Source organism: Temnothorax americanus, unplaced genomic scaffold (assembly GCF_048541705.1).
Source record: "Temnothorax americanus isolate GAGA-0224 unplaced genomic scaffold, ASM4854170v1 Scaffold14, whole genome shotgun sequence".
NCBI classification, from domain to species: Eukaryota; Metazoa; Arthropoda; class Insecta; order Hymenoptera; family Formicidae; genus Temnothorax; species Temnothorax americanus.
This window is the reverse complement of record NW_027509275.1, coordinates 2086537-2109893: the sequence shown is the minus strand read 5'-3', so window position 1 is coordinate 2109893 and position 23357 is coordinate 2086537. Positions and strand designations below refer to the sequence as shown.

General features: G+C 39.2%; 6 protein-coding genes and 1 pseudogene across 15 annotated transcripts in view; 3 read left to right on the top strand and 4 right to left on the bottom strand.

Moving 5' to 3' along the window:
• The first annotated feature begins 76 nt into the window (after window positions 1-76).
• On the top strand, window positions 77-1943 carry Blos1 (biogenesis of lysosome-related organelles complex 1 subunit 1). Of its 2 annotated transcripts, XM_077401226.1 has the most exons (6): window positions 539-690; window positions 732-780; window positions 867-945; window positions 1177-1249; window positions 1351-1568; window positions 1666-1943. In XM_077401226.1, the coding sequence occupies exons 1-6, from the start codon at window positions 677-679 to the stop codon at window positions 1698-1700; spliced, it is 468 nt and encodes a 155-aa protein (XP_077257352.1). In that variant the 5' UTR covers window positions 539-676; the 3' UTR covers window positions 1701-1943. The 2 variants fall into 2 exon arrangements, with proteins under 2 accessions (XP_077257351.1, XP_077257352.1); XM_077401225.1 differs by lacking the exons at window positions 539-690; window positions 732-780 and adding an exon at window positions 77-313.
• A 2044-nt stretch (window positions 1944-3987) lies between these two features.
• U2af50 (U2 small nuclear riboprotein auxiliary factor 50) lies at window positions 3988-9078 on the top strand. Of its 2 annotated transcripts, none has more exons than XM_077401119.1 (8): window positions 3988-4147; window positions 4602-4831; window positions 4923-5183; window positions 5350-5488; window positions 5604-5659; window positions 8150-8431; window positions 8513-8677; window positions 8739-9078. In XM_077401119.1, exons 1-8 carry the CDS (start codon window positions 4126-4128, stop codon window positions 8868-8870), a joined length of 1287 nt encoding a protein of 428 aa, XP_077257245.1. In that variant the 5' UTR covers window positions 3988-4125; the 3' UTR covers window positions 8871-9078. The 2 variants fall into 2 exon arrangements, with proteins under 2 accessions (XP_077257245.1, XP_077257246.1); XM_077401120.1 differs by having other exon boundaries at window positions 4111-4147; window positions 5350-5500.
• Window positions 5666-8111, top strand: LOC143894662 (uncharacterized; annotated as a pseudogene).
• Hoka (membrane protein hoka) lies at window positions 8709-10188 on the bottom strand. The gene is made up of 3 exons (XM_077401143.1): window positions 10050-10188; window positions 9608-9691; window positions 8709-9527 (listed from the first exon to the last, which is right to left on the bottom strand). The coding sequence occupies exons 1-3, from the start codon at window positions 10090-10092 to the stop codon at window positions 9367-9369; spliced, it is 288 nt and encodes a 95-aa protein (XP_077257269.1). The 5' UTR covers window positions 10093-10188; the 3' UTR covers window positions 8709-9366.
• Window positions 10189-10609: 421 nt separating this feature from the next.
• LOC143894634 ((E3-independent) E2 ubiquitin-conjugating enzyme) lies at window positions 10610-18388 on the bottom strand. 2 transcript variants are annotated; one of them, XM_077401072.1, is made up of 8 exons: window positions 18022-18388; window positions 17617-17790; window positions 17387-17545; window positions 16643-17293; window positions 16356-16566; window positions 15919-16102; window positions 13659-15658; window positions 10610-13577 (listed from the first exon to the last, which is right to left on the bottom strand). In XM_077401072.1, exons 1-8 carry the CDS (start codon window positions 18250-18252, stop codon window positions 13192-13194), a joined length of 3996 nt encoding a protein of 1331 aa, XP_077257198.1. In that variant the 5' UTR covers window positions 18253-18388; the 3' UTR covers window positions 10610-13191. The 2 variants fall into 2 exon arrangements, with proteins under 2 accessions (XP_077257198.1, XP_077257199.1); XM_077401073.1 differs by lacking the exon at window positions 18022-18388 and having other exon boundaries at window positions 17387-17532; window positions 17617-17758.
• A 977-nt stretch (window positions 18389-19365) lies between these two features.
• LOC143894645 (uncharacterized) lies at window positions 19366-22185 on the bottom strand. Its single transcript, XM_077401115.1, has 9 exons — window positions 21981-22185; window positions 21228-21414; window positions 21009-21144; window positions 20711-20928; window positions 20587-20647; window positions 20368-20496; window positions 19945-20283; window positions 19715-19797; window positions 19366-19627 (listed from the first exon to the last, which is right to left on the bottom strand). Exons 1-9 carry the CDS (start codon window positions 22015-22017, stop codon window positions 19501-19503), a joined length of 1317 nt encoding a protein of 438 aa, XP_077257241.1. The 5' UTR covers window positions 22018-22185; the 3' UTR covers window positions 19366-19500.
• LOC143894637 (sodium-independent sulfate anion transporter) overlaps window positions 22123-23357 on the bottom strand; it is a 153381-nt gene continuing 152146 nt past the window's right edge. For all 7 annotated transcript variants that reach the window (XM_077401082.1, XM_077401086.1, XM_077401081.1 and 4 more), the window contains one exon: window positions 22123-22262. In XM_077401082.1, coding sequence (XP_077257208.1) covers window positions 22129-22262 — 134 coding nt within the window. In that variant the 3' untranslated portion in view covers window positions 22123-22128. The remainder of the gene's footprint in view (window positions 22263-23357) is intronic.

Below are 23357 nucleotides of genomic sequence, written 5' to 3'. Positions count from 1 at the left end.
ACGGGTGGCATCGCGGGTACGAGTGCGGCACGTGGTGGTACGTGCGAGCGCGAGTGACAACGCACGTTTCCCGATCATGAAGACGAAGGCACGCGGATCGCGGGTGCGCGTGTACTCAACGCGACACCACGGGCACCGCGCGCGCTCCGGTACCCTGTATGAAAACGCACGCCGCCGCTGCCGCTGCCGCTGCCGCCGCGAGCGAGCGACGTTGAATCGCGCACGTGACTCACCGAAGGATACGCCGCGCGGCGTCCGTCGCTCCGAATCGCCGTTCCCTCGCGCCCGAGGCTCGAAAGTCGATTATCAACAGGTAAGACGTGCGCAAGCGGGGCCCGTCGGCATCGTAGACGATCCTCGATCCTCGTCCTCCCGTGTAAACCTTGCGCTTGTGCCCTCCCCGCTCACCCTTCGTCCGTGTGTTCGAGAAAAATTGAAACCGCCATCTGTCGGTGCGCCGAGCGCCGAACGTCCCGTCCCCGTCGTCGGCCCCGGCCCCGTCGCCGTCGCACACGAAATATGTCGTCCCGTCTGCATGAATCCGCGCGCGAGGTCGACCCCAGGGTCGACCGATCGGATTGGACGGGCCGCTTGGCGACGAAACGCTCGTGGGGGCAACTAGAAAGGAGATTGGAGAATCTTCCATTGGAGTATTGGAGCATTGGACGTCGATCGCATGTCGCATGGCGTTTTAAAGCTTAAAGCTCGTTAAAGAGGTGTTTACGATCTTTCTCAATTGCGCAGATCTGTATATATACGAGGGCAGAGGCGTGGGGAGAGGTTTGTTTTGGTTCCCTCGCGATTGCTTCTTCTCTTTTTCTAATCACATATACAAAGCATAATAATCAACGGGATACTCGATACAGTTTCAGCCAACAGCAGATATGTTATCCGCAATTGTGAAGGAGCACCAGAGCAAGCAATCTGCGAGGAAAGAAAGGCAAGGTGGGACGTGTAAATTATCTAATCGTGTGCCCAATGTCTATCTCTATTAATGTAAATTAACTTTATGTAATCTCGGCTTAACTTATTTTTCATCTTATTATAATTCTAGAATTAGAAAGATATAAAAAGCGAGTTGGACCAAGATTATATAGTTAATCTACATCAGTAGAAATGGACATTAGATATGGTTACAATGATCTTTAAAATGAAACTGTGAACTGATTTAAATAGAGCAAAAGCGGAAAGATGCCGTTCAGGCTGCGAGCAACTTGACACAAGCCCTCGTTGATCACTTGAATGTTGGGTAAGTAAAACTTGTGTCGTGATTTAATTATAATTCATACGCATGTGCGCATATACACTGTAAAAAATCAGACTAAGTTATTGTTGATATCGTTGTCACAGTGTAGCTCAAGCGTACCTGAATCAGAAGAAACTAGACGCAGAAGCGAAGCAGCTGCAGCACAGCGCGACCAATTTTGCCAAGCAAACGCAGTTGTGGTTGAATTTGGTGGAGTCCTTCTCGAGCTCCTTGAAAGAGATCGGAGACGCGGAAAATTGGGCGCGCAGCATAGAGGGAGACATGAGAACGATAGCGACCGCTTTGGAATATTCCTACAAAGGTAAATGTTCGTACAAGGTGCAAGATCTAATAATGTCATGCGTAACTGTACCTTTGTGTAAACGAAATGTGCGTAATATACTGCGTATTGTTTTCAGCCACGCAAGAGAATCAAAGTGTCGGTAATGTTTGAGGACCATCGAGGTGTGGAACGTTGTTTCGTCTTCTGAGCATAATCCGGTCGTCGTCGTGAGCAACGTGAAAATTTCTTCTAATAATTTCGTGACGCGAAAGAGTCGGTGTTAAAATATAGAGTTAATGCAATATTTGAGTTGAAGAAAAACAGCTTTTGTACATAATTTTCATAGAGTTAAAAATGTATGACTTAACAACTTGTTTTAATTAAAAATAAATATTGAACCGTTAGCGAAAGATACACACGTGTTTGGTTCAAAATACATATTATCTTTATCCCTTTCATTTTATTACTCGTATATCCCAAATAATAAATAACTATTTTTATAAGATCGGATGATTGTTGATTCTCATGATTTTTCGTTTAGTATGACCCATAAGAAAAGATCCCTTTATTTTATGGCAAACTAGAAATAGAAGATAGGTTTATCTAATAATTTTTATATTGGGTATTTTAAAGATTCATTCACGTAGGATTCATATTTATATTGGTATTAAAATTACTTAAAGGCATTTTTTGACGTCAAATATACTTTTTTCTACCTATTTCCTTTTTTCTTTCCGTAATGAATCTCTTGGGTTGAAGTATTACATAATTGGAAAGCACCAGTAGTCTATTGTAATCAACTTCACTAAACGGATTAAGACTACTGGTTTGCCCCGGCAATATGTGAACAAGAGTTAAAAGAAGAAGAAAAAGGAGCCTGTTCCCCGTTGCCTAGCAAGGGATTGTGCAAGAACCTTTGTTATAGGAATTCTAGCTACCGGTAGGGAAGTAATTTAATTAAACCTGTAAAAGAAGGAAAAGAAGATGTATGAGTATTGCTTTATTGTTGACAACGCATTTAAAAGGGTGGTTGCCCGCTGCAGGTGTACTACGTGTCCCACATGTGAGTTCAGGAGGGGTAAAAGGCGGCGATTGGAGGCTGGCAGAACCCGCAGAAGAAATAATGGACGCGTTCAGCAGGGCTGCGTTCGAGAACCACGCTCTTCGGAAAAATTTACACCTTGGCGGAATAGCAGAAAGCAGGAAAGCCTGAGGGTGCCATTACATGGAGCGCGGAAACGCGGAAACGCGGAAGCGCGGAAGACAAAATTTACTAGATTTCCGTCGATCCGTTCCGTCTGTTTTGAATGCCTTAATATTACATGGAGCATATTTTGAGCGGAAAAGCGGAACGGAGAATTATAAAATATTAATTTTTAACGGTATTTATTGATTAAAATGCTTGTATTCAATAGATAAGCTGAAAAGATAAGCATATTAATAAAAATTGCAATGAATTAAGTGAACACAATTTTAAGAAATGAATACAAATGTCTATTTGTCACTATACTGTTCCGCTTTTCCGCGCAAATTGTGCTCCATGTAATATAAGGAGAAACAAACTCGCGGAACGAACGCGTCAAAATCCGTTGTCAACGCGGATACAGTATACTCCATCAAATTTCGGAGCTGTTTAATCACATTGAAAAAAAAGCTTTTACACATACTCTTCGATTACTTTATTATTTAATAAAAGTGGCAGTATAATATTATAGATCCAAACATCATGTTGATGGTTATTATGAAGTATATCTTATGCAAGCCAGGGTACATACATAGGCTGCGTTAAGTACTGGCAGTGAATATCGAAACGCAGCCATACATACATACATACACGATAATAGCGGATTCCGCTTTTCCGTTCAAACGTGCGGGACTCAACTCGCGGAAACGCGGAATCTAGTTACTATTCTGTTCCGCGCTTCCGCGTTTCCGCGTTTCCGCGCTCCATGTAATGGCACCCTGAAGCCAATCGGGGGCCCGATTCTCTAACGACAAACGTATGCGTAAACTCTGCTCTAACAGAAAAGCTGCAAGCTTATTGGCTAAAAACTGTGCGATAGCCAATCAATTTGCAGCCTTTCTGTTAGAGTTTGCGCATACGTTTCTCGTGAGAATCGGGCCCCGTAAGCAGAAGGGAGCGTCCCGTTTGACCGCAGCGATTGACCACAGCCACTCACAGCCCCCGATGCCTGGAGTTTTAACCAATCAGATATTTATATTTTAAATCAATTGACGACGTGGTCAATTCCCAATTCTCAATTCTCTATTCTCTCAATTCTCAATTCTCAATTTTCAATTCTTAATTCCCAATTTTCAATTCCCAATTCTCAATTCTCTCGGTTTTGATTGGTGGCCGCGGTCAGCCAATCAGCAAGCGAGCCACCGGTTCTCTTATTATTTAGGACTCTATTATGGCACCTTGTGCTACGTCTATGTATTCTTATGTCCCTGCACTCCGCAGTCCGCACTCCGCACTCCGCACTCCGCACGCCATTTTGGAAGAGGAGATTCGTTTAGAAGTAGTTGACGTTCCTGGATTTTGTTATATTTCAGCGTCGCGCGTTCTCTCGGGCCAAGTATTAGCACGTCAAGAATGGGCGAAGATTTTAACGGAGGTGAGCGATTTGACGAGTTGGCGCGTCCCGCTGTCAGACGCGCCGCCGCGACGCAACTTCCCGCGTTATTAACTCGCCAGCCGATCTGTTTGCGATACGTAATGGCTGAATACAAGCTAGTAAACAGTTCCAACGATTGATTCTCGAGATGGGGGAGGGTCCTCGTTGTTTAAATGTCAAATTTGTTGTTTAAGTTTTTCTATCGCGTTTGCGTCACAACAAATTCGCATGACTTGAAGTATCCGCGTTTCAACAAGTATATCAGCACTTGCTGAGAATATATTGTCCACTAATTTCATTGTATATCATTTAAACATTGTCCTTATTTGATGTAAAACCTAGTAATACATACGTAACTGACTTACAAGTGAATTTAATCAACTGTATTTAGTGTTATGTAATATGGACGACGATGATGCTATGCTCCGATTTTTTTTTTTACTTTTATATCTAGAGCGCGATAGACAGGATCGGGACAAAGACAGAGATCGAGATAGGGATCGCGACAGGCGGCACCGATCGCGCAGTCGAGATCGCAGAAAGCGCTCCCGTTCTCGCTCCAAAGATCGCAGAGACAGGAAGAGGAGTAATTCGCCGAAGAAGAGTCGCAGCTCCAGGAGAAGAAAACCGTCTTTGTATTGGGATGTGCCGCCGCCTGGTTTTGAACATATTACTCCTTTGCAGGCAAGATTACTTGCTATCGGATCCACTCTCGAAATTACTTTTAACGCTAAGCATCTACGTATATGTACATGTATATGTTTGGTCTGTACAGTACAAGGCTATGCAAGCGGCTGGTCAGATACCTGCGAATATTGTAGCGGACACACCTCAGGCAGCTGTACCCGTAGTCGGTAGCACCATTACTCGTCAAGCGAGAAGACTTTACGTAGGAAACATTCCATTCGGCGTCACTGAGGAGGAAATGATGGAGTTCTTTAACCAACAGATGCATCTTTCCGGACTTGCGCAAGCTGCTGGAAATCCAGTATTGGCGTGTCAAATTAATTTAGACAAAAATTTCGCATTTTTGGAGGTATAACTTATCACGTGCACATATCAGATATATCTCTGTATACTTTTTACACGTCGTTCAGAGATATGATGTGCACATGTATTATAAATTTTTATTAGTTATGCCGATCAGTAATTTAAGTACCAGCAACACTTCTTTATTCGTTCTTTCTCTTTTTGAAATGTAGTTCCGATCGATTGACGAAACCACGCAGGCTATGGCGTTCGATGGCATAAATTTCAAAGGGCAGAGCCTGAAGATAAGAAGGCCGCATGATTATCAGCCAATGCCGGGAATGACCGATAATCCAAGCATGAACGTGCCAGGTACGGTTCCTGGTATGTTTTAAACATACATTTTTCTTATCTTTTAATAATATTGCATGACCGCTTGATGATATAATTTGCGCTTATTTTAATTCTGCTTATATATCTCTTTTAGATTCGCCGCACAAGATCTTCATTGGTGGTTTACCAAATTATTTGAATGAGGAACAGGTATGCCGGCAAATCCGTGAAATAATTTTATTTATCGCACACCTTTGGATGCAGTTCTTCTCCATTGACGCCCATTCTGATCAATCGCAATTAATCTGAATTGCATTACTAATGACAGTGGCACAAACTTTTGGTCAATCGAGAGAATCGGCTTCAATGATCGACGAAAAATTGCATCGCGATGTCGCAACGGCACAGGATTAGCATGGGGACGCACGCATGCTAATTCTGTGTTGCGTTACAAGTTACCCTCAAAGGACTAAATTATAATATAGGTATTTAGCTATTTAGCAGTGAGTGCACTCACATAAACACAAACGACCGAGAACCTCCAACTCTCAAGTTCAACAGAGGTATGTATGCGTTTCCATCAAGATTTCGGCGTCGATTAGGTTCCTCATTAGGTAGAGATTCGTTACTCGGACGTTGTGGCTCCCATCTCGTTTTTGTGTTTTATCTTCGGAAGATCCGCTTCTCGTTTTTCTTGTGGAGCTTCTTTATTACTCCTCGCATCTCGTCGTCTCTCCAATGTGGCATATTTAGTTTAGGGAACATTAGTGGCGTTACAGCATTTATTTAGGTGGGGTATGCAGTCGCATCAACGGTTATCCTTTCTCTCTCTTTCTCTCTCTCTTACAGCCTTTCTAGGCACATCGCGGACCCAGTCCATCACGAGGAGATACGAGTCTCTCAAATCTAGGCAGTCTTTTTTTTTAGGAAAGCCAACAGGAAAGGGGTAGGGGGAAAAGAGTTTGTTCCGACTATGAAATAAATCGATTAAAGGAAATAGACGATCATTCGCGTTTTCAATTCTGTCTGAAATGCAAAAATAAATAAAATAGAGATACGTGCGACGTTTTGAACAAAGCTCTTTAAAGCTGTTTTATGACTTCTATTTCCAATTTGAAATGCCTTTACAGAGCCGTCCACTTTCGTGCAGCAATGATACGTGTTGCAAAGAAGGATCTTTTTTAGGTTCTTTTTAGGTCTGCAAGAAAAGCATAAGATCAACGTTTTTACATGTAGCAGAAGTTTTTTTCTTTTTCTTTCTTTTTTTGGGATTACAGGGTCAACACATAATTTTATGTGCATCTGGTAACAGCTCCAAGTTCTCCGGTATATATTCTTTTCAGGAAATACCTTTTCCTTTTTGCAGCTGTTCTTTTTACAGGCTTTTCAGGCTTTACTGCACGTCTCGTCTTGTGCCTCGTTATTACAGGTTACCGCGAACGAATGATCTTCGAATATATCAATGCATTGAAAACTTGCAAAAAAAATGACAATGCAAAGAAAAACGGAAACTAGTAAAAAAAAAAGAAACGGCAATTTTATTGGATATTAGGAAGTTAAATATAAAACGGTATTCTTACAAATGGACTATGTTTAAACTCGTAAAAGAGTAAAAAAGAAAAAGAATATGAACGTCTCGTTATTATGTAGTAAACTGTGGACTGATACCAGTACCCTTTCTCCCCATTTCTTAGCTTAGGGTCGTGCCGATCAAAAGCATTCGCTTACCACTACCACTACTTCTACCACTACTTCTACCACTACTACTACTACCGAACATGACAAAATACCACACTGCCTGGAGAGAGGCTAAGCCCAGTCCCTCGAGGCAAGTACTTATACCATTCTCATTGCCTTCGTACATTGGGTTTATGCGACAATTTTGTAGCCCCCCTTCCTCGATGTGTTCTCGGTTCTCCTGTGCCAATGGTGCGTTCTCTGATTCAATAGTTTCACATCAATAAAAGCATGTTGCTTGATCAACTAAATCGTGCCGAGTAATTAGTAACTATCGGATGTAGAATGCGAAAGAAATTCAGAACTGAAAGAAATTCTTTAACGAAAGCAACATGCTGTTATCTCAAGTTTTGAGTTTTCAGTTTCCCAGCCCGTGGAGACGTAAGTAAATTTAATACATATATATTATAATTAAAATCAAAGACGAAGATCGGCGTTCGAAATAACGAGCGATGTAAGGAATGACGCCGGAGCACAATTAAGCGGAAATTGTTCTGTCGGACGTGAGGGTGATGTGTAAGGAGTTGCCACCGAGGAAAGAGTGATTAAGATACGCAAGAATATCTATGCATTCATATTTCGTTTTTCTCAATATCTGGACGATGCAACTTTCTTTCTAAAAAATTCTTCTGTAGAGAAGTATTTGGAGATCCAATTAAATTACCTTATTTTGTCACTAATTGGTGTAATATCTTTTCTCTTTTTCTTTAAAAAGCTATTGTAAAAATATTCTTTTAAAATCCTTATTTCATTTTGACGATGTGATTTGATAGAATAAAACTTTACCGATTAATCTTGCTTAATTTCATAAATGCAAAATTTGATTGTTCCTAATCACATGTGACAAAAGGATGTAAAATTTTAACGATTGATTAATATCAGAGTTGCACAGTCTATAATTTTATAAATTTAAACAATATGTTGTGTGCGAATGAAGGAGTAACATTTTTCACGATGATACAGGTGAAGGAGCTGTTGATGAGCTTTGGACAACTGAGAGCGTTCAATCTAGTAAAGGATTCCGCAACCGGTCTCTCCAAGGGATATGCATTCTGTGAATATGTAGACGTCTCAATGACCGACCAGGCAATCGCCGGATTGAACGGGATGCAGCTGGGAGACAAGAAATTAATTGTGCAACGTGCTAGCGTGGGTGCTAAGAATCCTATGATAGGCGCACAAGCTCCAGTACAAATTCAAGTGCCTGGTCTGTCAATGGTTGGCACTAGCGGACCTGCGACCGAAGTGAGAGCTAACTCAAACGAAATTGTTCTCGGAAAATAATGATTTTGCGATCGAACTTAATAATTGTACAATACCTTTCAGGTGCTTTGTTTGCTCAATATGGTCACGCCTGAGGAACTAATGGAGGAAGAAGAATACGAGGATATCCTCGAGGACATCAAAGAAGAGTGTAATAAATACGGTGTGGTGCGATCTGTGGAGATTCCTAGACCCATCGAAGGTGTTGACGTTCCTGGATGCGGCAAGGTACGCTTAATATCGATATGAAGCTCCTACATATTATTTACCACGTTTTATTTCGTTACAGGTGTTCGTAGAATTCAATAGCGTGATCGATTGCCAAAAAGCGCAACAGACTCTCACGGGCCGAAAGTTTAATAACCGTGTTGTAGTTACATCATACTTCGATCCCGACAAGTATCATCGTAGAGAATTCTAAGCTGTATAGACTTCTCTTTTCATACCATTTAATTATATATATATAATGCAATGTATATGTGAATTTGAATAATCTAAACGTACTCCAAACGAGAATTACATATTTACCAATAATCGACGATAATGATAAGGTTGATAAGAAATTGCCGCGTTTAGTAACAAACGATTAGAATTGTAAGTATATCGCAACACGGACCGCAACGCGTTTTCTTCGCGCTTGAAAAACACGATATGAACATATGTAATAATAATAAATACAATTGGTCGTTGATATAAGATGAACGATGGTAATCGATAATTTGATATTACCTGTTAGGAGATTAAGAGAATGAGTGGACGATCCTGCATAGATTAATAAAGCGAGAACATAACATCACTGTGTTTCTGCAAAAAGTTTTCTTCTAAAATTCTACATGCATTAATAATATAATTTACGACGTCGATTATTCAATACGGTGATAAATGATCATATTGGGGATTCTGTGGGGGAAACTAATTCAACTTTCCAGCTGCAACGCAGGTTGATAGGAATGACTCTCCCCAGTGTCCGCGGCGTCTACCACGAATTTCTGTAGCAACGCGTAAAGTCCGCCGCCGAGCAATAGCATGCCGATACCCGTTAAAAGTGTTATGGCCCAGGCCGGTATAGCTGTACCTCCTGAAAATGATTTAACGAGCATTCAGGCTTTTGATCTCAATTACATGCCGCATCTACTTTCATTACTATCATAGACTTACTGTAATAACGTCTGGTTATCGTTTTGCGGCCCCTCAAAATTTTGCGCCTAGCCTCGACTTCCTCCAGGAATATGCCCATTAAAACTGTTCGGCGTTGTTTTCAAAAGCGAAATAAAGATTAATTCATTTTCATGGAATCTGACTTTTTGTTACATGCTGTGTCGCGTGTAATGTTACGTTAAAATTTATTGACAAAGATATAAAAATAATGATTGTGATATCATCGCATTATATTTGGTGAAAAATGATTAAATTCTCGTTTAAGATAATGGTACAGACGATTACATTATCATCCCGATAAAATTCAATAATTATTTCTAATCGATCAGCGACGGTTTCTATGGTGCAATGACATGAAAAGTGGAACGCCTATCGTCGACTGCAGATGAATGTATCGACACTTTTTTCTTTCCGTGTAAAATTGAAATCATGTTTTACTTACGTAAAGCTATAGTTAAATAGCACACAAATTTTTTCGACCACATTTTCTCTCCCAGAAAAAAAGTCGATAAATGGAATAACGAAAGAACAGGATCGAATCGCTGTCGTAGTTAACTGTACAATGTCTACGCAACGCGTACTGAATCACACCTTTGATAAGAGATAGCTGAGTGTACAGCTTATCTGTTTTAAGATAGTGAGAGAGATACACTTTTTCATTTACGGATATTCCCGTTCCTAAGACAACGTCGTGCAAAAGTAGAACATTGGGAATCAGTCTATCAATCTGTCGTTGCATTTACTGTGACGCATCGAATGTTATAGCAAACTTCAATGATTTTTATGTTAATTAATATAACTTCTATAAAAGAATGAAAATTTTCTAATTATCTATTATAGCTTAAGATTCTAAATTTGTATTGTACCGTACAATAAATATGATTAAGGTATGTTCTTATCGAATTATTGTATATCGAAATAAAAGTGAGGTAGCGGGATCAAGGATTTGTAATGTCTACATCCGGTAAAGGATACAGGTCATACAGGACACTCCAAAATCCGTTCATCCTTTTATGATCTTTTATTGATCCAAATTAAGGAAACTGAATTACATCTACAGCAAATTATTACAGAATTATTGCAATTATTGTTAGATCGATGCCAATGCGGTAGGTCGATGAAATAACGAATTGAGCTTAACGAATGTGTGTATGTATGTGTGCCTTCAAACTGGAATTTTGCGAAAAGCGTAATAAACAATAATTTCATTAAAGAAAACAATCACGAATAATAATTATAAATTTAATATGTGCAGGAGTTTATATATGACGAATGGCAATGAACAAAAAAGCGATGGGGAGGAGCGGGAAAAAAAACACCGTTCAAATAAATAAATTAAAAAAAAGCAGATTAAATAAAAAGCTAAATCCGCCATACACACTTCACGTTAGACTAGAATACATTCTTTTTCGCGTGTTTTACGCTTGGGAAGTTAGCATCGATGTGATTGTAGTAATTCAGCACATTCTGGCGGCCCCTAACGCGCTTGCAAGTTTCTCTTTCTTTTTTCCCTTCGAAGAAATGAGACGTGAAATATAAACTTCGAACGCAACTCATGGATATAATTACCGTAATTAATATAAATATAACTGGCACATATACAATAAGGCATTCCAAATTCCGTTTCACGTTTCGGCGACTTCAACGCGCCTTTTTCCGCTCCTATCAGCATATACTCATTAACAATCATAACAAGGACCGAAGACATCTTTCTCTCTCTCTCTGTGTCTTTTCTAATAACTTTAGTCGTCAGCACCGTAAATTTCTCGAAGAACATTCCTTTCCGTCTTTCACTAAGCGAAGACGCGTAGGAAATTCAACGTTTTGAAAGCTCGATAATCAATTGAACGACAGTAAGAATTTATACGCATTTCTTCCGCGACTGAAAGATTATATGAAAGAAGAAAAGCAAGAGACAAAAAGGAAAAAAAATTTTTGACGAACATTTGAATATCACATCAGCGTCTTGCACTATGATTTTCTAAACTGAAAATCGATCTGGGAGCTTTTTTCTATTCTTTTGATCTTACTATTTTTTTTTTATATGTGCATCATGACAAACGTAGTTCTACAAGAAATAATTTCCAAACATATCCTCGGGATACGTTACGTACGAATGGCTAAACAAAATAAATAAATAATACTGTATACATACATACCGTTTACGGTGCACCTTAGCTATTAACATATTAAGTAATTATTACTATTAGAACAATGTACTCAAATAAAACATTCAGATCAGTCCTTCCATACCTTGAAAATATACCTCGAAAAATAATAGGAATGAAAGGAGAATCCATCTCCGACGACCGGAAAATCTCTGTAAAGGAAGAGACTGACGGTAAAGATAATGAATTTCTTTCTAAATATCTATCCTTCATAAGCTATACTAAGAAAATTCATAATACCGGCCATAGCCATCGTGGAGGATCTCATCTAGATATTAATTTTTTTTCTAAGCTATGCCTTACGCGCCTGCGATTAAAGTCACCTCGTAATTTCGCTTGAGAATATTCGTAATACTTGGGTGGCATTCGAGACATACCTCGACAGGATTAACCGACCTATTTATGATTTCGATAATAATCATCGGTGCGGTCGTGAAATTGAGCTGCGCAGAATTAACCGTATTTATAATCCTTTAAAATCCTATTGCATTTTCTCTCATTAGCTCAGCATATTGTTACTGCTCTTTATCTTCCATACTTTTCTCCTTTTTTTTACAGAAATGTAAATTTCGCTCATATTTCCGCGCTACATATATATATATATATCTTTATTGTTTGTTAGATTGAGACGAGCTACCGACGACTTACCTTCTCATTTGTCACAGATAATGCATAATACCTTCGCTTCAAAAGTACGGAACTAAATGCGAGAACAGTGTATTACGTAGGTCTCTCTTTCTTCCCTTTTTACGTTGATGCCGGATATTAATGTGAATTTTACAATTCGTCTAGATAGTATACGAAATCGTGTATGTGCGTGTACGTGTGCGTGTGCGCATGTTGCAATTTTTTTTATAACTATAATCGCGCTATGATTATTCTCTCGTGGTTATTCTCAAAACATTTCTCTAACAACTGCCGTGGAGTTTTTGTCAGGAATTATCGCATCGTTATTAAATACGATCAACAGATACATATCGCAAGTGTGTGTGTGTGTGTGTATGATTCAAAATTCCGTATGCAATAAGTTATTAAAGAATGTGCATAATATACATATATATATATTATATACGTCAATGACGCGCACGGTAGTGCGCGTGAGCGCTACACTACCAGGTACGCAGCTCACTGACATCCAGCTAAAAAAACGGCGCTGATTGGATTGACTTTACTCAATAATTACTGCTTTATTAAGCATTATATGGAAACAAATGGTTCGTGACTTCTCGACTCAATTTTGGTAAGAAATGGCACTATGTTTAATATTATTGGGTACTCTTTAAGAAATATCCTATATGAGATATATATATGTATATGCACATTCTAATATATATAATTATATCTCTTTTATTACCGAACAGCCATATAATTTAAACGGGCTAAGCATTTCGACTTATGCTTACTTTTACCTTGTGGCTAGCTGGTGTTTTGGCTCGAAGTATTCTTTTTCGTTTCGCTCGGCGCCGCGGCGAAACTATTCGTTGAGGAAGATAATATCGCTTCCTTGAATTGATTGCCATTTAAGGTCGACTTTTCGCTATTTTCTTGCGTATTGCTGCTGCTATTGCTGTTACTACTACTCCCGTTAGATTCTGCTGTTTTACTGTCAGACGTTTCTTGGCACTGATTTGTAATATTGTTCATTAACTCCGTGGTGTTCTCATTGTCCTGCCATTCATCCGACCTCTGTATTATATATTTTTTAATGAGCACAGCTTTGAACGTCGCTAGAGTCTTGCGGAGAGTTATGCAGAATCCTCGAGATGCCGGGATGAGTGGAAATTCGGGCAATACTCTTTCGTCTACAAATAAAATAAAAATTTATTATCTAATTCCAGATTTAAAGTACTATAAAATGCTATACCAAAGAATATATTATATACCAATATCTGCAATTTCTTTAAACGTGGTGGGAGTAACTGGCGACAGCGGATGCTGATTGTTATGCTGTTCAGATATCTCCATCCATAACTCCAATCTCTGCAGCAACTTCTCGGCATGTTTTTTGAAGTGCGCGATAATTATATCTTTGAATACAGACGGTGGATACAGCAACAATTTAGTCTGCGCCTGTACCAGCTTTAGCACCACCATCTCGTTGTACATTCTCGAGTTTTCGCGTCCTTGCTGCGAGCCCTTCTGTTTCTCGAATCCGGCTTCGTTAAAGTACGGCTCACTTACGAGAATCAGACCCTGTATCGAAACTATCACTTGTAGCAGAGTTGACGAGCTTGTCCACACCTCTGTGCCACGACCGGACCAAGTACCCAGCAGACTCACGCACACCTTCCCGTCTTCATAGAGATTGGGATTTAACCGATCGCTGCAGTAGGAGATATAATGACAGAGAGGCGGTGCGGCCGGATAGTCGGCGGACAATTGGAAATCAAAAAGGAAGAGGCCATCTTCGTAAGGCGTCTTTTCGGGGCCACGGAACATGACAGAATACAAATCTATACGGTCCTCGAATCCCTTCACCCAGACACCCGGCGGGAGCGAACTCTTTAGCAGTTTCAATTCTTTGGATACCGTACGAAAGAAGTTACTCATATCGGTGGGCTGGAACATGGTCAGCTTGAACTTATGACTGTCGGGCGCGGACTCTTCAATAGAGAAGCCCTCGCCTTCGGTATAAACCGTCGGTGGAATCTCGACAGAACAGGACGGATCCGTCATCGTTTCCAGACGTTCTTCCTCTTCGCCCTTTTGCTTTTTCCGCGGAGACGAGGTTTTCTCTGCGTCCGACAACGACATTTTTCCCAAACCGAATCTCCTCGATACCTCGGCATGCGCTAAAACGAGTTGCGCTTTTATCAAATTACACAGTTTAACGCACACTTGTGAAGTTCCGATGCTCTGAGAAGTTGGCAGACTCGTCGGCACTTTTTTCACTTTGTTTGCTTCCGTCTTCTCGGGCGGAGTCATACCGTTTATCGTCGACGAACACTCTGGTACATTATTAACGTCTTCACTTATGAGAAATTCTCCGCTGGACTCGCTCGAGCCCGACTCCTTCTTCGAGTTTTCCGCTGAATATAATCCGGAATCCTCGGGATTGGGATTGGGACATATAAATAATCGATTAACACTTTCCTCGCCGTCCTGTTTTTTGGCATTGCTTTCGATACTTGGAGTATTATCATTCTCCGATTCGTTGATAATTGTGGCAAACTGTTTCTCTGTTACGTTTGAATCATCGCCATCGTTCGATTTTTTCGAATTATCTTTATCTATGAATTCTTCCGGGCATTCAGATTTAGGCGTAAAGAGTCTCGTGACTTGATCCGCCATGCGCTGCGCGACGTTTACCCTGCCGCGTTCTCTCACTCGCTCGAGAAGTCCTTGAAAGTGGCATTCGTGAAAGAACGTGGTACCCATCAATTTATCCATGTAACGGCAATCTTTGTAGACTTCGAGTAGTTTCCTCATTACCTCTGTTGTTTGCAGGGATGGGTTTTGCGTAAAAATCTCTTCCAATCTTGACATTGCGATTCTAGCTTTCTCAATGTGTGCGGCTAATTTCGGTTTTATGTTATCCAATTCCGTCTGCTCGGTACCATCGTTATCGGCGATAAAGCAATCTTCCAATTCCGTTTCCCATGATGAGTCAGACGATACATCATCCCACAGCTCTCCTTCGTCGCTATCATACTCGCCGACCTTGTAGAGATCCTGTGGCCAGCACATGCTAACATGATCATCAATCCACCATACTTTCACTCGTCCTTCTGGGTAATTGTCCAATACTTGACCAGCAGTACATCCGGCGTCCTCGCCCTCGAAATTCGCTATTCGAATCACCAAGGTTCCCGGCCTGTATTGAAAGTCTGGATGATCCTTCAAGTCGTAAACGCTCACTTCCCGTTCCTCCAGAAAGATCGGTCTGGGAAAATAATTAATAGCAAATTAGAAAAAATATTTTATTTCTTAAAATTCTATTCGTAATAATTTTATATTATGTTTAATTTATAAGTTCCAGAAACTTAGAGAAGATAGAATTCTTGTCCAATACTTCCATTTGTTATTTATGTTACATGTATATATATATATTAATACAAAAATCTGAATAAATAAAACTATTGCAAAGTTCTAAGGTAACATAAGATAAAAAAGATAAGAAAGTGTTTTTATTGTAATACTTACTCTGGGTTTTGACTAGAAGTATATGTACGGAACCATTTTATCTTGGCAGTACGGCCTTGATGATCAACACTTTGTACAACGCCATACATTCTAGATTCTTCCTTTTGATCTACAACAAAGTCACCTGGGAAAAATTCCTTATCATCCAGGTGATGAATTGGATACAATTGTGTCGATGGTATGCCTAAAACAGAATAGCTGACATTTAGCATCATTATGAAATTGTTTCAAAAATTGAAACTGTTTTTCTTATAATAACGTAGAAATAAATGATATTATAAATATAAATGAAAATATTGAAACATAATTTAAACAATACGTTCTTTCATATTTAAAATAAACAAAGATATTTCGTTCAAGTGCATCTATGATGTGTAATTATCTGTCCTTTTCTCTAACAAATGTCTACACATATATAATTATGTTATTATCAATACCAAATTCTACTGAGCCGTCTTGCCACACCACATTCGCTTTCGTATTAGTGGACAACGTTTCTACGACTATCTTAGCCCCGGGAATTAACGGAACAGGCGGTACTTTCTTTTTTGCCTTTCGCAATTTCTTTTTCTTCAGCACTTTCGTCATCAATGCAGGACCCTTCTTTTTCTTTCCCACTGATGACATGCTGGAACAACAGCTAGAGACCTACAAAGCGCGCACACATATTTCTATATCTTTATTTCCTTCTCTTATTCAGAGAAAAAGAAAGACGAATAATTACCGAAGCGGAGTCACTTTGCGAACCCGTATCTTCCGTATCCCACTCGTCCGAGCTTTGAGCATGTTGAGAGGGCGGTATTAAAATATTGTTGCTTATGGTATCTTGAGAATGAACGCCGTTACTTTGACCGTTTTCCTCCGTCGATCGTTGACCAAACGTTTTTTCCTTTTTCTGCTCCTTCTTCTTATCTTCCATCAACTTCGTCACCGTGATATTCGGACGCGTCTTCTTTGGGCTTTGCTTAGGAACTTGATAAATATCCCTTTGCTGCTTTCGCCACTGCTCACGGGTAATAACGTTCTCATTGCCCTTAATGACGTAGAAGTTACGATTGCCGACCTGTACCGTCGAGGGTTCGAATACGTTCAACAGTTTTAGCTTTTTCAGATCTTCACCTTCAACCACGAACTTTGGTTGAGCCTGATCGGACCAGGCACCGTCCTTCGAATATGCTCGGCACTGCCAATGTACTCCAATCCAATCGGTCTCCACCTTTTCCACAATCACTTTGGTTATTTTTTGAGGTTTTAATTTTCTCTTCGCTTTCATTTCCTTTGTGCACTGAATCCATTGCGCCTCCTCTAAGCAGTGAACCGGTCCCCATAGACTCTGACCAGGATAGAATTCAGTCGGATGTGGAAAATCATTATCCTAAAAATAGATTTATTGTTTAAATCCCATATGAGCGATAGATCATAAAAACATATATGTACATATGGGTTCTATATGAATGTCGAATCTTACGCTATCTCGTGCCTCTTCCAATTGTCCCAACACGCAGGAATCCATCTCGTTTATGACACAGTTAGACCCGTCTGGCGTTACCAGCCATAATTTGAAATGTGTCATCCTAATGCCACCGACCCAGGAGTCCATGCACACCGCCATATCTGTCGCAAATTCCTACAAATAACAGCTGCGTGTTTCAGTATGTAAACAACATATTACCGTCTACCATAGAGATATCGATATACCTGCAATGGGATCAAGTCTTCGCTTTTGATATCTGTGAGAACCTGTTTGGTACCAATGACCTGTACACAGGCTGTCAGTTCTACATCCCTGCAGTAGCCCCTTTGTGTATCCTTTCCCTTGATCATTCTACGTACCACATCTCCAGGCATGAGTGTTCTATCGGCCAAATGAACCTGGAAGCAATATGTCATAAAAATCTCCACGCACGGCACCGTTTAAACGTCGTTAATTTGAAATCCTGATGCAACCCACGGTTGAAAATGACAGGTGCAAAAGGTGTACACTCATAAGTCGAAAAATCGTACAAAAAAAACGATGCGTAACATCGTGATGCATTGGATTGCTGAATCGCAGTGAGATCGATCCACGTTGCCAAAAAACCCAAAAAATCATTACGCAGATACCTTTTTGCAGTTGACCAACTCCTCGACACCGGACGGATGCCAGATCATACGGATCTCGCCCTTCTTGCGCTTCGGCAGGTTCTCCTCGTTGTCGCTGCTCTCCTCAGACAAGTCCAAGTCGTCGTTCTCCATGACGATGCCGTAGACGATATTGCCCCGTTTATCCATGCGATAGACAACATCCTCGTAGAAGTACTGATTCTCCGGTGCAACGTTCGCCGCGGCAGCCATTTTCCCACCCCTGTCCCTGTCTGGTGATGATGTCGATGATGATCGGCCTGTTCCAGAGACTCGCTCTCGCGTTTGGTTTTGGTAGCCGTCGATGGCCGATAGCCGATAGGCCGATCCCCCGTGCCCCCGTGATCATCAGCGCTTCACCGGCGCTATTCCGTGTTCCGTTAATTCGAGAGGGTCGAGCGTTACCGAACGCTGCCGAGGCTCCGGCAGCCAAGCCGAACCGAGCCGACGACGGCGACGGCGACGACGTTGACAGGACACGCGCCGCGCAATCACATACGTCGCGTTATAACCATAGACAATAAGACAATATAGACATAGCAGAGAGAAACCTGAGAGCGGTCACGAACACGATTTGGCTCCAATCAATTCATTTTTATTATTATTGTTAAGTAGTTGTTACGCTCTAAACGTAGACAATTTGTTTTCTAACTTTTCAATAGATTATAATCGAGAACATAATTCTAAATTTTAAATACAATATAAATTTAACTTTTTTTTTTTAATACAAAATTTTGTAATTATAATAGTATATATATTATGCTTATACGAGTGCTTTCTTGCAAGAAACGTACATACATATGTACAATGTTAACTATCCAATATTAATTTTTGTAGTCCCAAAAATTTCCACAGTCAATAGTCAATTATGTAACATGGTATCTATGTGTGTTCTTGCTGAATGTTCTGTAACAAGCATATTTTTGATATTTTGTTTTTTAATTGTTGGTTTCTCATAGGAAATTATCTCGGAAGGCTGAGTCGACGACCGTGGACGTGATGTGTTATCCATTGGAAACATTCGTGGATCTGGTGTGTTACTCGTTGAAGGTATTCGTAGACCTGACGTGTTACCCATTGGAAATATTCGTAGACGTGGCTACGTAGTTCAAGATGCACATTTTGTGACTAATGGACGCGCGGGTTTCACTTAAAACCCAGGCGTGTCCACTCTTAGGTTTTTTGTGATAGTATATGCACGAGTGATTATTAACAATAATATTAATAATAATTATGTAATAAGATGCGCACACAAAAAATATACGAAAGAGACGTCAGAAAAATTATTATAATTGCTATCGAATAAAATAAACTGATTATTCGTAATATGGATAACTTTGATTTTATTAAGTTCTTTGGTCTCACAGATTTGAGGAAAACTATTAATAAATAATATGAAGAAGATAATAAGGTTTCTTTTGCTCTATAGTTCAATAAATCCATATTATACACATAAATTGCTTATACTGCAAAATGAGTACGTTGAAACCCTTGTCCCAGACTCTGTAATATTTGTTGGACCTCGTTTTCATTTCGATGATGAAAGATGTAAGCATCAAATTTTGTTGCCACGTTACAATTTGTTTCTCTGAAAATGATAATAGATGACATAAGCAAATTATGCGCATATGACTTTAAAACATATCTATGCTAACATTAATTTGATAGAACTCACCCTGCGATGAATGCGAAATAATCTGGAATATTAATAGTACGTCCACATGATGATATTTCCATATAACTTTGTTTGCATATTGTCTACAAAAAAAATAAGAATATTGTTTAATTTAATGCATATATATTACGTATATTTCCTAAATTATCTTGAATTTAATCAGTGAAATAGAAGCTATTTGTAACTTCCGATAATTCTTTTAAATCTGTGATCGCGCTCTATTAATTTACCTGATTGTCTACTTCTCGAGTTACTACAATTCCAATTTCTAAGCATTCAAATCGCACAGGCACTTGTTTTACTTCTCCGGATTTCAATAAATGCCAAATTGCTTTCTCAATCTGCTTAACGTCTCCCTCTGCACCGACATGCACAGAGCCGCAGTATTTCACGAAGAATCCGCTGCCTAACGTTTTACTCCCTGATTTAGATATCTGAGTTTTTTTAGTGGCTCCTTCCACTTGGTCTAATCGTGATATTTGTATCAAGGACCTCATGCTCTCGATACCAGAATTTTTTATAAGATGCACTATTGGTTCATAAAGCTCACAGGATTTTTTGGTATAATGCTGAAAATACACAGCAATCATATATCCGTTATATAAATTATTTTTTTATAACATACTTTTATTATTCGTCATTTGCTAGATTACCTTAATGATATGTAGCATTATCGGTCGTCCACTAGCCTTCTTCATAATTTTACGTAGTTTTCCCTTACTATCGCCATTGATGACATTCTCGTTTATCTCGTCCAGTACATCTCCGATCTCGACTTTATTCTGATTTGCATGTAGCGTGTAAATAACAATTAAGCATTTACAATTTTAAAAAGTTAAATAGTTAGATACTCAGAGAGATCTTTTTCTTACATCTTCAGCGGCTACCGATTTCTCGTGGACGTTCACAATTAATGCCTTGTCGCTGGTGAAACTGCAATAGCAACGAATAAGATTCGCACAAGGCTCCTTCTTCCTTATCGCAACAATCGCTTACCATACAGAGATGCCTAAACTTTTGCAAGGTACCAGCTCCAATGCTGCACATTTCGGCATTTGCCAGGTGTCGTCTAAGAAAGCTGCATTTCTTAAATTCAGTTTAAAGTTAAATTTACTGCACTGCAATAGCACGGACAGTAGTATCTCTCGTAGAATATCATCTCCCAAAATGCTATTCAAGTTGTAAAACTCGGCAGCTAAAGTTGGTATTCTGTTCTGAAGATATAAATTTCCACGGCCAATTAACAAATGTGCCCAATGGACGTGGATTAAGCGCATTTGGCGTGACGTCTCACCAATATTTCTACCGGCATGTGAAGGCATCTTCGCACGAGGCATGTTCTTATCAGGAGACGCAGTCGCCCGGCAGGTGTACGCACCTTAGCATTTTGCTTCACCTGCTCGACTACCAAGAGGAACGTACTGTAACCACTGGAAATCACATTAACTGTTAAATAGCAGGCAATACGTGAAATCGTAGACATTGAAAAGAAGGAATAAGAAAGTCGCTTCACCTGTAATTCTTCTCGGCGACATACTCTAACCAGTGCCATGCGTAAGGTACCTTAAAGTATCCAACACTATCGATAGGAGGCAGTAAATCCTTTTGCAAGCAATTTTCCAAGCACTTGCAAAAGTGGCACAGATCTTCATTTTCATCAGTGATTTCCTTAGTATGTTCTATCAGCTTTCGAGTCCATCCTGAAAAGATATCATAAGATTATTCCACACGCTCATTACTTTTTACAGACGGGGTAAAAAAAATTTGTCAATATGATTAACGAGAAAGTAATGACGACGAAGAAATATTATGTATATCTGAAAACGTTGGCAAAGAAATACATTTTATTTGTTTCTTGGAAAAAATATATGAAGATAATGACTTGATATATTATTGACACATGATAATGATTCACTGTCATTTACAATATCCTTATAAATACATTGATATATATTGATAAGACTAATATTTTTAATCAATTAAAAAACTCAACATTTTTCACTCAGCACGCAACTTCAACATTTTTCATTTATAATCCTATTAAAACACTATTAACTAAAGCAATATTTGTCGTGTCATCAAAAGTTACTCAATATTTTTTTACAAAAAGAAAAGTGAATAAATTACTAGAACAATTAATGACTGAAAATTGATGACGCACACCCGGATAATTTTGAAAAGAAAAATCGCGTATACGAAAGGGAATAAAAGTCATAAAGCCCCTTGGCGTCCGTCTAACCTGACCCGTTCGAGATGGCAGGATTACCTTTCAGCTCCTTGATGAGAGGATCCGAGACCGACATGGCACATTCTCCGCGGAATATTGGTGTTAAATTGACCGCGGCGTCTCCATAGTATAAGTCCTTCCGGGGAAATCGGTTTATTGCCGCGACACACACGTCAGCCGAGCCTCGTCAACGGGAACACCTGCCTCTGCCTCTGCCTGCATCGTTGTCACTGTTGTCAGTTGTCAGTGCTGGCGACACATTTAACGGGAATGGTGGTTGGTGGTAGTAAAAGTCGCGCAACTGTGTGTGGATCGCGTTCGCTGGAAATCAAATGTCGCTTTATAGTATACATATATATACACTTGAGAACATGCTATATATATTATTAAAAACCGATTATTTCTTTATAATTCACGTCACAGAGAGAGAGAGAGAGAGAGAGAGAGAGAGAGAGAGATTATTTCAGTATAAATTTCTTTTTATAATTTTACATACGTACATACATACGTACAGTGCATTTGGTGGCGTATACGTGTTTTCAATGCGTGTATTTATTTAATATTAATATTAATTAAAAAAATATACATATAATATTTATATTTTTTAGTAATATGGTATCAATTTTATATATAATAATTATTTTATATTAAATATTTAATCCTTCATTTTTTAATTAATTAGTAATTAATATTCAATATTAATTTAATATTTTATATATATATATATAATATACATAATATTATATATATAATAAGATAGATTTTATTACTTTAATTGTACGAGAGTAACTGTTAAATGATTAATATTTTAATCTAATAATTGTATTTTTATATCATTGCTCGTGTATATGAGCAAAATTTGAATTGGTAATTAATATTCCCAAAAAACGCTCACGCACTCTCGAACGAATGGCGTGTTGTAGATATCCCGTACTTACTGTTGTGACAACTGTCTAAATACTTATAAATATAATGTAACACCTATTTCTTATTATTAATCATTATTTTATAGCCAGGCCTTATAATAAGAAATCTAACGAATGGCTTAAATAAAAAATAATATTCCGAAAAATTAATATACCTATATATATATATTTATCATAGATAATTCTGTGACACAATTTTATATATTTTTTCTATCTTCCGTTCTAGACAACGCGCGCGTTAAGGCCGAGTTTCACAAGTGTCGGTTAACTTTTAATCTTAGATTCTAACGTCCCCCTTATTAAAGAGACGAAGAGTGAGTTAATCTAAGATTAAAAGTTAACCGACGCACTTGTGTGAAACTGGACCTAAGAGACGTAATGTCTCGAGATCGTGCAATAATTTAAGAGTTGTACACGCAATAACATATTTTATAATTACACTCGCAGGCAAAGAGCACCGGTGTATCTTTGGAGTTTCTACATCGAGGCA

What these genes read in the sequence shown, in the direction of transcription:
- LOC143894645 (XM_077401115.1), bottom strand. Translation starts at nt 22,017, where the DNA reads ATGTCGGTCTCGGATCCTCTCATCAAGGAGCTGAAAG. An exon ending in GTCGCCGAGAAGAATTACAG is followed by an intron (nt 21,145 to 21,227) that starts GTGAAGCGACTT and finishes TGTGATTTCCAG; the next exon opens with TGGTTACAGTACGTTCCTCT. An exon ending in TAATGCTACATATCATTAAG is followed by an intron (nt 20,284 to 20,367) that starts GTAATCTAGCAA and finishes GTGTATTTTCAG; the next exon opens with CATTATACCAAAAAATCCTG.
- Hoka (XM_077401143.1), bottom strand. Translation starts at nt 10,092, where the DNA reads ATGTGGTCGAAAAAATTTGTGTGCTATTTAACTATAGCTTTAC. An exon ending in CTATTTAACTATAGCTTTAC is followed by an intron (nt 9,692 to 10,049) that starts GTAAGTAAAACA and finishes AACGCCGAACAG; the next exon opens with TTTTAATGGGCATATTCCTG. An exon ending in GATAACCAGACGTTATTACA is followed by an intron (nt 9,528 to 9,607) that starts GTAAGTCTATGA and finishes AATCATTTTCAG; the next exon opens with GAGGTACAGCTATACCGGCC.
- U2af50 (XM_077401120.1), top strand. Translation starts at nt 4,126, where the DNA reads ATGGGCGAAGATTTTAACGGAG. An exon ending in ATTATTTGAATGAGGAACAG is followed by an intron (nt 5,660 to 8,149) that starts GTATGCCGGCAA and finishes ACGATGATACAG; the next exon opens with GTGAAGGAGCTGTTGATGAG. An exon ending in CTAGCGGACCTGCGACCGAA is followed by an intron (nt 8,432 to 8,512) that starts GTGAGAGCTAAC and finishes AATACCTTTCAG; the next exon opens with GTGCTTTGTTTGCTCAATAT.
- Blos1 (XM_077401225.1), top strand. Translation starts at nt 77, where the DNA reads ATGAAGACGAAGGCACGCGGATCGCGGGTGCGCGTGTACTCAACGCGA. An exon ending in GTTGATCACTTGAATGTTGG is followed by an intron (nt 1,250 to 1,350) that starts GTAAGTAAAACT and finishes TCGTTGTCACAG; the next exon opens with TGTAGCTCAAGCGTACCTGA. An exon ending in TTTGGAATATTCCTACAAAG is followed by an intron (nt 1,569 to 1,665) that starts GTAAATGTTCGT and finishes TATTGTTTTCAG; the next exon opens with CCACGCAAGAGAATCAAAGT.
- LOC143894634 (XM_077401072.1), bottom strand. Translation starts at nt 18,252, where the DNA reads ATGGCTGCCGCGGCGAACGTTGCACCGGAGAATCAGTACTTCTACGAG. An exon ending in CGCAAAGTGACTCCGCTTCG is followed by an intron (nt 16,567 to 16,642) that starts GTAATTATTCGT and finishes CGCGCTTTGTAG; the next exon opens with GTCTCTAGCTGTTGTTCCAG. An exon ending in ACTTCTAGTCAAAACCCAGA is followed by an intron (nt 15,659 to 15,918) that starts GTAAGTATTACA and finishes TTATTTTCCCAG; the next exon opens with ACCGATCTTTCTGGAGGAAC.